The sequence below is a fragment of the Schistocerca nitens genome, chromosome 4 (assembly GCF_023898315.1).
Source record: "Schistocerca nitens isolate TAMUIC-IGC-003100 chromosome 4, iqSchNite1.1, whole genome shotgun sequence".
NCBI lineage: Eukaryota > Metazoa > Arthropoda > Insecta > Orthoptera > Acrididae > Schistocerca > Schistocerca nitens.
In genome coordinates, this window is record NC_064617.1 from 720,620,241 (window position 1) to 720,632,330 (window position 12,090).

Sequence of the window (12,090 nt, forward strand, 5' to 3'; positions counted from 1 at the left end):
GATCACCTGACAATATTCTGCCATGGTCACTGAAGGCATCACACATTGCTCCTTTGACAGCCAAACCATGCTGTTTCATTCAGCATCTCTCTATCTATAGCCCAATGCTTTGTTTTACACCTGTTGCTGTTGTTGTGGTCTTCAGTCCTGAGACTCATTTGATGCAGCTCTCCATGCTACTCTATCCTGTGCAAGCTGCTTCATCTCCCAGTACCTACTGCAACCTACATCCTTCTGAATCTGCTTAGTGTATTGATCTCTTAGTCTCCCTCTACGATTTTTACCCTCCACGCTGCCCTCCAATGCTAAATTTGTGATCCCTTGATGCCTCAGAACATGTCCTACCAACCGATCCCTTCTTCTGGTCAAGTTGCCCCACAAACTCCTCTTCTCCCCAATCCTATTCAGTACCTCCTCATTAGCTATGTGATCTACCCATCTAATCTTCAGCATTCTTCTGTAGCACCACATTTCGAAAGCTTCTATTCTCTTCTTGTCCAAATTATTTATCGTCCATGTTTCACTTCCATACATGGCTACACTCCATACAAATACTTTCAGAAACGACTTCCTGACACATAAATCTATACTCGACATTAACAAATTTCTCTTCTTCAGAAACGATTTCCTTGCCATTGTCAGTCTACATTTTATATCCTCTCTACTTCGACCATCATCAGTTATTTTACTCCCTAAATAGCAAAACTCCTTTACTACTTTAAGTGTCTCATTTCCTAATCTAATCCCCTCAGCATCACCCGATTTAATTTGACTACATTCCATTATCCTCGTTTTGTTTTTGTTGATGTTCATCTTATATCCTCCTTTCAACTGCTCTTCCAAGTCCTTTGCTGTCTCTGACAGAATTACAATGTCATCGGCGAACCTCAAAGTTTTTACTTCTTCCCCATGAATTTTAATACCTACTCCGAATTTTTCTTTTGTTTCCTTTACTGCTTGCTCAATATACAGATTGAATAACATCGGGGAGAGGCTACAACACTGTCTCACTCCTTTCCAACCACTGCTTCCCTTTCATGCCCCTCGATTCTTATAACTGCCATCTGGTTTCTGTACAAATTGTAAATTGCCTTTTGCTCCTTGTATTTTACCCCCCGCCACCTTCAGAATTTGAAAGAGAGTATTCCAGTCAACATTGTCAAAAGCTTGCTCTAAGTCTACAAATGCTAGAAACGTAGGTTTGCCTTTTCTTAATCTTTCTTCTAAGATAAGTCGTAAGGTTAGTATTGCCTCACGTGTTCCAACATTTCTACGGAATCCAAACTGATCTTCCCCGAGGTCCGCTTCTACCAGTTTTTCCATTCGTCTGTAAAGAATTCGCGTTAGTATTTTGCAGCTGTGACTTATTAAACTGATAGTTTGGTAATTTTCACATCTGTCAACACCTGCTTTCTTTGGGATTGGAATTATTATATTCTCCTTGAAGTCTGTGGGTATTTCGCCTGTCTCATACATCTTGCTCACCAGATGGTAGAGTTTTGTCATGACTGGCTCTCCCAAGGCCAGTACTAATGGAATGTTGTCTACTCCTGGGGCCTTGTTTCGACCCAGGTCTTTCAGTGCTCTGTCAAACTCTTCACGCAGTATCTTATCTCCCATTTCATCTTCATCTACATCCTCTTCCATTTCCATAATATTGTCCTCAAGTACACTGCCCTTGTATAAACCCTCTATATACTCCTTCCACCTTTCTGCCTTCCCTTCTTTGCTTAGAACTGGGTTGCCATCTGAGCTCTTGATATTCATACAAGTGGTTCTCTTCTCTCCAAAGGTCTCTTTAATTTTCCTGTAGGCAATATTTATCTTACTCCTAGTGAGATAAGCGTCTACATCCTTACATTTGTCCTCTAGCCATCCCTGCTTAGCCATTTTGCACTTCCTGTCGATCTCATTTTTGAGACGTTTGTATTTCTTTTTGCCTGCTTCATTTACTGCATTTTTATATTTTCTCCTTTCATCAATTAAATTCAATATTTCTTCTGTTACCCAAGGATTTCTATTAGCCCTCGTCTTTTTACCTACTTGATCCTCTGCTGCCTTCACTACTTCATCCCTCAAAGCTACCCATTCTTCTTCTACTGTATTTCTTTCCCCCATTCCTGTCAATTGTTTCCTTATGCTCTCCCTGAAACTCTCTACAACCTCTGGTTCTTTCAGTTTGTCCAGGTCCCATCTCCTTAAATTCCCACCTTTTTGAAGTTTCTTCAGTTTCAATCTGCAGTTCATAACCAATAGATTGTGGTCAGAATCCACATCTGCCCCTGGAAATGTCTTACAATTTAAAACCTGGTTCCTAAATCTCTGTCTTACCATTATATAATCTATCTGATACCTTTTAGTATCTCCAGGATTCTTCCAGGTATACAACCTTCTTTTATGATTCTTGAACCAAGTGTTAGCTATGATTAAGTTATGCTCTGTGCAATATTCTACAAGGCGGCTTTCTCTTTAATTTCTTCCCCCCAATCCATATTCACCTACTATGTTTCCTTCTCTCCCTTTTCCTACTGACGAATTTCAGTCACCCATGACTATTAAATTTTCGTCTCCCTTCACTACCTGAATAATTTCTTTTATCTCGTCATACATTTCATCAATTTCTTCATCATCTGCAGAGCTAGTTGGCATATAAACTTGTACTACTGTAGTAGGCATGGGCTTTGTGTCTATCTTGGCCACAATAATGCGTTCACTATGCTGTTTGTAGTAACTAACCCGCACTCCTATTTTTTTATTCATTATTAAACCTACTCCTGTATTACCAATATTTGATTTTGTATTTATAACCCTGTAATCACCTGACCAAAAGTCTTGTTCCTCCTGCCACCGAACTTCACTAATTCCCACTATATCTAACTTTAACCTATCCATTTCCCTTTTTAAATTTTCTAACCTACCTGCCCAATTAAGGGTTCTGACATTCCACACTCCGATCCGTAGAATGCCAGTTTTCTTTCTCCTGATAACGACGTCCTCTTGAGTAGTCCCCGCCCGGATATCCGAATGGGGGACTATTTTACCTCCGGAATATTTTACCCAAGAGGACGCCATCATCATTTAATCATACAGTAAAGCTGCATGTCCTCGGGAAAAATTACGGCTGTAGTTTCCCCTTGCTTTCAGCCGTTCGCAGTACCAGCACAGCAAGGCCGTTTTGGTTAATGTTACAAGACCAGATCAGTCAATCATCCAGACTGTTGCCCCTGCAACTACTGATAAGGCTGCTGCCCCTCATCAGGAACCACATGTTTGTCTGGCCTCTCAACAGATACCCCTCCGTTGTGGTTGCACCGACGGTATGGGCATCTGTATCGCTGAGGCACGCAAGCCTCCCCACCAACGGCAAGGTCCATGGTTCGTTACGCAGTAATCTCAGTTTCTTTAGTGACTGTATACCATGGAGGTTCCCTCCCACTATGAATTGTTCTAGTGGGAACATCATTGCTTGGTCAACTACGTATTCTTTTAAACTTGAGCCAGAGTTCCTCTACATGCTCCTGACTTTTGCTGAACATTTCAAGTTCTTCACTGACATATGACACAACTGATTTTTCATCTATGTTATTGAACATATATATCTTTCCACTTGTTTTAGTTGTCCTTTGTACTTTCGTAATTGTTGTTGAAACAACCACGTCACGGTCACTGATATCACTTTTGATGTGGACATTCTCAAAAGATTTTGTTTGTTGCCATTTGATCCAATATATTTCCATCATAAGTGTGGTTCCTAACTACATGCTCTAGGTAGTTTTCAGAGTAGGCATTTAGTTAAGTTTCACAGGATGTCTTAGCATGCCCACCACTAACATTAAATTTTCCAATTAATTGTTTGATGATCAAAGTCTCCACCAATGATCACAGTATGACTGGGAAACTTATGTACAAGTGAACCGAGGTTTTTTGTGAATTTTTTGATTACATCAGGAGATGTGTCTAGTCAGTGATAGAAGAATCCAATTATCATTGGATGCAATTATGATTGGGTGCTTTTACACAAAGCATTAATTTTAGTATCTTTGGACATTAAGAAGGATTCAAACCGTGAGTTTCAAAGAATGATTGTGGTGGGTCAAAGGAACAAAATTCCCAACTGGCAGCAAAACAGTAATTGAAAACTTGGTAACAGTGAGTTTAAGCCAGTTACCAGTACTATTTTGTACACATTAATAATAGTCTGGACCTGGTTGGGACAGTGTGATGTTTGTCACGTGGCTTGGAGAGAATCCCATCAAGAGCTCCTCTGTTCAACAAGCTGGAGTGGCCATCTCTAGGTAAAACATCTACTCACTCACAGATTTCTCACTTATGAAACATTGTTTCTTTTGCACTTGAACCCAAGAATCATCAGAATAATGGGCATCACTGATGCTCCATAATTAAGAAAAGATGGAGGCTCTGGTTCAGGAAGTGTATAATAATACATTATTAGTTCACACATCATGGGCCCTTGTATAATTTAACAGCATACTTTGACTTCAACATCTGATTTTCAGTTAATATTAATATTCATATCAAACAGTGGCTTTTCCAGTGTAGAAACCTGATAGTGTTCTCTGAAATCAAGATGGTTACATAACACAATGTATTAACTTTTCTCCTTATATACAGGCCTTCACTATACAATTTGGCTGCTTGCAGCCTTTATACTGTGTAACTTGACTTATTCCACATCCTTGACTTGCTGTCTTTTAAAATGGGATTAAGTGAACATGGTATATGAATGAATGCAGTCCCGTGAACGAGCTATCAGAAGTAAACAAATTGACAATTTAATTTATCACAAAATTTTACGAACTTCAATAAATTCTCCCATTACATTAAAGTATTTACTATTAACCTCCCACATTTCTTCAGTATGAGTTAATATATCATAAGATGCATGAATGGTCAACCTGTTTAGGAGTAGAAATACTTTGTAAGCTACAAAAAGACTAACGTTCAATGTCACGAGCCATTCTAATAAATTTCGATTGATCATCAAACAAATTTTGGCCAGACTACAAGAACATTTTTCTTCCTTAATAGCTGTAACTGCTTATTATCCTTGTGAAACATGAATACAGCATATATGTCTGACAGAACTAATTTTAAATTAAAAACTGAGCAGTATCATCCCAGATAATAACATTTATTTACAATGGAGCATCTGCTGTGAAACTACACTACACTTTTTGGTTGTGGTAATGACATAGACCTACATGCTGTGGGGTCTCATTTATTTTATGTGAACCACCTCTCAGAACATAATCTGAATCTGGTTTTGGATGTCTTTATATTGGAACAGTTACATCAGATGAATACAACAATGTAGGAAGCTATTAAACTAGTTAACACAAGAAATATTAATTTTATCAACAATAACCACAAGACAGAAGTTTTCTTCAATTGATTATTTGTAAAAATTAAAATTGTACTTCCAAGTCAAAATATTTTCTGTAGATAGTGCTGCAGAGCATCAAAGCACTTAAAGAACTGGCATCATGAAAGTAGCACATGACAAGTGAGGATATAGCAGGATGTTAGATATGAGTCGTCAGCTTTGACCAATGACATAGGAAACATGTGCAAATGCCGTACACAATATGGTAACTGTAATGTGACCTTACTGGTGATTTATTCAAATGAGCTAAGCTACAGGTCAATCTGTTACCACAACCAGAATTTTTTTTTAATATCGCTAACAACAAAGTGGTGAATACATGGAGCAAAAGGTGAGGTGACAGCATCCATTAACATTACATCACTGGTCAAAGCTGACAACGCATACCAGAATTCCCCTTGACACAAAGATGCTATAATAAAAAACTTGATGTAGTGGTAATTCATGTCTTGAAGTGTATGATAATTCATTTATTAAGTTATTTCTGTGTTATAAACTAGTTACACGAATTTTCAATGTACTTACCACACGCAATTTTCTGATAAAAGTGTCGGAAATGATTGCCCTACATAATAAGCAGAAAATGAACACCTGAACTGCTATAAATGTATAGAACTATTACTTCTATAATGTATAACACGTAGAACTACATATAATACTGAAAAACTATCTACTGTAATAGCTAGAATCAAGGCCAGTATCATTTTGTCCATTGTACTACATATGATCAATGGACAACTAACTAAGTAGCTAAGTAAGTAAATAAATAAATAAAACTTGCTTATTTCTTGGTTTTCTTATTATGCTATTCAAATGCTCTCCATCTGCTGTAAAATACTGTACTTAGTAATTACATGAGTGTACTGATGAATAGTTAAAGAGTAGCAATTATAATGCAATTTCTGGCAGAGTTTTATATACAATAAACATTGTTTACTATAGCTGTAGGGTATCCATAACACAAATATTCACACAATTTACAAGTGTGAACAATATTACATATATAACTTAGCTGCAATTCCCGAATATTGCCAATTTACTATCTTGTATTTGTAGGCAAGTTCTTAAAAATACTTTTCGACAAAAATAAAGTGTTTCAGAGTGGGATGCACAACTCATTGGACATTATTTTTATATCTTATATTTTGAGAATGAAGGTTATGATTAATTTGAAACTGTCTCTTATAACTTGTCATGAATATCGCATCATTTACGGCGTATATGTAGTGCTATGTAAGTGTAAGAATTTCTAGTTTCTCCAAAAAGATCTTTGCACAAGGTTTAGGTGTCATTTGCAAATAATATTCTTATCGGTGGTGTCCATTCCCTGTTTGTGCCACAATATTAAATACAAGTACAACGCACATATACAAAGAAAGAACAAATCCACAATAAAACACCAAAAAATAAAGAACAAAACTGCGAGGCTCTAATTATATTGCAAAATTGAGTAATGACGATTACCAATGGGAAACTTACGTTCCCTAGTTTCTGGGTTATGGCTGTTATAGTTATATCGGAGAGAAGTAGAAATATAATAAAAGAATGAAAGCAGTTGTATATGTAGCATGTTTTCCTTACTTCTTTCATCTTCAATGGCTGAATCTGATTTCATACATTTGGCCACTTTCAGCCCCTGAATAACACGGGGTGTATTCTCAATATCATAAATTTTGTACGTTTTATGCTCCATTTTTTTGACACTGTAAATATGAAAGACACATTAATAGTTTACTATTCTCACAATGTGATGCAACAGCTGGACGTAAAAACTATCATAAATGTGGTTGGAATTATAGCGATTCTGCAACATCATAGGATGATATAGCAGTATTCAAATATGACACTATATGTGTATCAATAATATATATTGTTTTCAACATTACTGTACTTGTGGATTACAGACGTCATATTTCAATGTGACATATATGTCACACAGCCAAATATGAAAGCTTCTAAAATTTAAACCGACTGTTTACTTCCAACTCCTTTATCACTTAAAACAATCACAAAAACTAACATGAAGGTATTTGTTAAATTACTTACACCACACGTGCAACACGTCGTTTCTCTTACGATAAGGAAAACAACGCTGACGGCAGTTAGCAATTGAATATTATGATCTGTGGGAGAGTGATCAGTATTATCTTTGGCTTAGGAACTTGTTTTGTTTTCGTCTGGCGTGTGCCGTGTAGTGATTTGTTTATATGAGGCTGTGAGAGAGTTGTGAGAGTGAGTTGAAATTAATTCTTTATTTAGAGAGTAAGGCTGTATTCGATAAATAATACAACGAGTAATACGTGTACAATTTCGTTACATTATTTTTTTATACATCGCTCAGTTGTAGAACGGGTTTTATTTACTACTTGTTGTCTTTCAGTGCCTTTGCCACAGAAATTGGCCCTTCGCCTAGCAAAAAGAGGCCTGTTATCCACAAATGACGTTGGTAAGAAGAGATGATAGTTATTTCAGTTGATAATGTATTCGTAAATGCAAATAGTTATGAATGCAATGGATCCGTCTAGCAGTAGGCCTAAATGATTATTACGGCCTCTGCTACCTATGTAGTAATGTCGTGCAACCGTGCTTATATCGCTATCGGTGTAGACCATTTCTGATTTATTTCGTGAGGATTTTTGTGCAGACGTCACAAATAATAGTAAAACAACATTTTTACATGTACATCTATACTCTGCAAGCTACCGTGAGATGCATGGCAGAGGGCACGTCCCATTGTACCAGGTATTAAGGTTTCTTCGTGCTCCATTCACGTAGGAAACGCGGGAAGAATAATTGGTTGAATGCCTCTATTTGTGCAGTAATTATTCTAATCTTATCCTCACATTCCGTGTGTGAGCGATACGTGGGAGATGGTAGTATATCCCCTGAGTAATAATTTAAAGCCGGTTCTGTCAGTTCGGTTCCTTCAGTATCTCTGTGGCACACTCTCACAGATTAAACAAACCTGTGACTAGGTTTTCAGAAATTACTGCAACCAGTCGCCTTTTATGTAGATGTATTTTATTTAACCTGTTCACACCACAGTCGCAGTGCTCCACATCCACAATGGATAAAAGTCAAACCTGTGACTATTCATGCTGCCCTTTTCTGTATATGTTCAGTATTGCCTGTCAGCCCTATCTGGTACAGGCCCCACTTGTTTACACACACACACACACACACACACACACACACACACACACACACAAATGCAAATACAAAAGCGTCCGATGCCAGCCGCCTGTTTTGACCCATGACGTCACAAATATGGCGGAAACGACCATACACTACGACTCCAATATGGCGCCTATGACGTCATCACGTATATATGACCACAAACACGAAACTACATTGAAAATCCAGCAGACACATTCCACAAAAAACCTAATGAAACTAACGGGACAAGCATGGGAAATTGGTGGTTTTTGGGTGGGGACAAAGTAAATATAAACAAATTTTGACACACACCACCACACCAAACCACACAAGACGCCCGAAAAAACAGACAACTCAAAACTCCCCAAATTCCATTAAACGCAATATCCTGTGGAATCGGACAGTTTCCTTGACCTATATAGCACGACATCAGCTCCCGATCCCACCAATAACACTTCCGTTGACCTATATAACTCAATAGCAGCTCCCAATCCCACAAATTGAAATCGAACACTTCCCTTGACCTATATAGGTCAACAGAAACTACCCATACCAAATCATAAAACCCAAAATTAAAACCACGTCCACAATCATCACTACCTCAAAAAACACAACAAACCAACAAAATTGGAATCGAACACTTCCCTTGATCTGTTATCCTTACGACATCTCCACATACAGCCGTCCCTGGTTCGAGACGCCTGAACTTTAGTAAGCCTCATTTCTTCACCACATACTGAACACTTCATGAGTTCATCCAAAAATCCGTATAGTTGAAGGAATTTTATTAGAGACAACGCACTGTCCCCCATTATCGCCGACAACCAAAAACTGTTGACCTTGTCAGTCATATCCATACCTTCCAAAGACATAAACAAAGCAATTTACCAAAATTCACAAACAACGAACAGAGAAAGCACAATAATGTCGAAATAACAAAACTAAAATCGTTAACTCATTGAAAAATATTCTGCTGGAAGCACAGCCCTGATACTACACACGTGCAGTGCTATCACGCAAATGAACCCCATACGCCATGTAACACGCTACCCGTAAACATACCACCAGAGAGAACCACCGACCACAACAATGCGCCACCTAAAAAGCATGCCACACACGCAAACTAAACCAAAAACATCACCTAACACACCACCAAAGAGCACCACCGATCACATCAAAACAACACCTACAAACACGCAACTCTCACAAACTAAATTTCGTGCCGTCGTGACGTCACACACCACAACAGCCTTACATCAAGGGTCAAACCGATGAGTGGGATCGGACGTTTTGGTCGCCTTCCCCCCCCCCCCCCCCCCCCCCGCCCCACACACACACACACACACACACTTATGTATATTACAGATCATACACTACAACTTCAGATTGATTCAAACATGATCAGTATTGTATATTGCTTGAGACATTCCCCCTTAAGAGTGTTTTGATAAAGGTATAGGCTAAACATTTCCCTGTCAATGCAGAATTAAATTGTGTGTTGAAATCTTACTGCTCGCAGTTTGATAGTAAGTTGTGCCAAATCAGACCATTTATCAAGGCTTTGATTTTGTTAAAATTAGCTAAATTTTGTCAAGGTGATGTAATAACATATATCGTTGCAGTTACTTGCATAAGTTTATTGATCTATAATAAATATAATCAGTCTTAAAAAATGTAAAGAATATATTGTTAAGCATTTATGCTGCACAAGTAATTCACCAGTTTTCTACAGTGTACTTCATGAACAGATTTTAATGTTCTTTTTTTTTAAGCAGAAGTAGGCCTATTTTGTTTTAAGTAACACTAGGTAATTTCCAAGAATGTTTGGCTATTGAAGCCACGGGCTCCATACAATAGATATGGAATGTGCAATTGTAAATTGATCACGCGACTGTTGTGGCGGGTGTTATGATAAATTATTTGGGTCGACAGAAGCATCCGATCCCACGCATGAGCTTTGACCCGTGACGTAAGGGTGTTGTCGTGTGTGATGTCATGACGGCGCGGAGTTTGGTTTGAGTGTGGCTGTCTCCAGTTCTGTTTTATCTTATTTTATTTACTTTTCTGATCTGTTCGTTCTATCTCGTGAGATTTTTTTTTTTTTAATTTAAAAACACTTATTACTTATTTTAATTATGTTTCCTCCAATTTCTGTTTTAGTTTATTATATTTATCTTTCTGATCTGTTCGTTCTATCCCATGAGATTTTTTTTTTTTTTAAAGACAAAAAACACTAATCAGCTACTGAAGCATCTTTATCTTCTATGGGTTGCAGGGGTTACGACCCCTGGGGAGGTGGGTGTGTATTCATGCATGGCTGTCTTCACTTACACGTTGTAGCTACGCAAGGCGTCTAAATTTGTTGACATTTAGTTTGCCCACCACCCAAAACACCCCATTTCCCGCACTTGTCCCGTTAGTGTCATTAGGCTTCTTGTGGAAAGTGTGTGTGTTTGTTTTTTGTTTCCGCCATATGTGTGACGTCATGGGTCAAAGCAGACAGGCGGGATCGGACGCTTCCGTATTTCCAATTATTTGTGAGTTGCTAGGAAAACCCAGGTGATTTATGTTGGTAGTGAGTGGGATGTCTGGTGTTGATGATGTTTCTTCGGCTGATTGCCTCATATGGAAGAATCTAATTCCATTCTTATACAATGTAAAAAATTGTTTGACTTTTTGTCGCAAATATGGACTAATACCCGATGAGGAAAGGATTTAGATTAGATCAGATTAGTTTTCGTACCATAGATCCATGCTGAGGAGATCCTCGTGGGTGTGGAACATGTCAAATTTTTTTTTTTTTTTTTTTTTTTGAAAAAAGCTGAAATAACAATACTAAAAGCATGAATATATACAATACATAATTTGTTTCTATTAAAAAATTCGTCAATGGAGTAGAAGGAGTTGGCCACTAGTAAGTCTTTCAGGCTCCTTTTAAACTGATCTTTATTTGTAACTAAATTTTTTATGTTTACTGGCAAATTATTGAAGATGAGTGTTCCTGAGTAGTGGACCCCTTTTTGAACTAAAGTAAATGCTTTTAAGTCCTTGTGCAGATCATTTTTGTTCCTGGTATTGTATGTATGAACTGAGCTGTTTGTTGGAAAAAGAGATATATTATTTAGAACAAATTTCATTAATGAGTAAATACACTGAGAGGCAGTAGTTAGTATACCCAGTTCTTTGAAGAGATTTCTACGGGACGTCCATGAATTTACTCCACAAATAATACGTATTACACGCTTTTGGACTGTGAAAACTTTTGTTTGACTTGAAGAGTTACCCCAAAATATTATACCATATGACATTATGGAATGAAAGTAGGCAAAGTATGCAAGCTTTTTCATTTTTATGTCGCCTATGTCTGCTAACACTCGAATTGCAAATACAGATTTGTTAAGGCGTTTCTGCAGTTCTGTGGTGTGCTCTTCCCAACTGAATTTATTATCAAGTTGTAATCCCAGGAATTTAAGACTGTCGATCTCTTCTATCTGCTCTTCTTTGTATTTTATGCATATGCTGGGTGGAAA

At 37.7% G+C, this 12,090-nt stretch overlaps 2 protein-coding genes across 4 annotated transcripts in view; one reads left to right on the top strand and one right to left on the bottom strand.

Annotated features, from left to right (window-relative positions):
* LOC126252841 (ankyrin repeat and zinc finger domain-containing protein 1-like) overlaps positions 1 to 7,572 on the bottom strand; it is a 97,261-nt gene extending 89,689 nt beyond the window's left edge. For 2 of the 3 annotated variants that reach the window (XM_049953788.1, XM_049953786.1), the window contains exons 1-2: positions 7,451 to 7,572; positions 6,986 to 7,107 (exon numbers count right to left, since the gene is read on the bottom strand). In XM_049953788.1, coding sequence (XP_049809745.1) covers positions 6,986 to 7,097 — 112 coding nt within the window. In that variant the 5' untranslated portion in view covers positions 7,098 to 7,107; positions 7,451 to 7,572. Of the gene's footprint in view, positions 1 to 5,929; positions 5,970 to 6,985; positions 7,108 to 7,450 lie in introns of all 3 variants that reach the window. The other variant, XM_049953787.1, reaches the window with a different exon arrangement.
* A 76-nt stretch (positions 7,573 to 7,648) lies between these two features.
* The window catches only part of LOC126252842 (polyglutamine-binding protein 1), an 89,695-nt gene continuing 85,253 nt past the window's right edge, over positions 7,649 to 12,090 (top strand). The window contains exons 1-2 of the mRNA XM_049953790.1: positions 7,649 to 7,666; positions 7,785 to 7,850. Coding sequence (XP_049809747.1) covers position 7,666; positions 7,785 to 7,850 — 67 coding nt within the window. The 5' untranslated portion in view covers positions 7,649 to 7,665. The remainder of the gene's footprint in view (positions 7,667 to 7,784; positions 7,851 to 12,090) is intronic.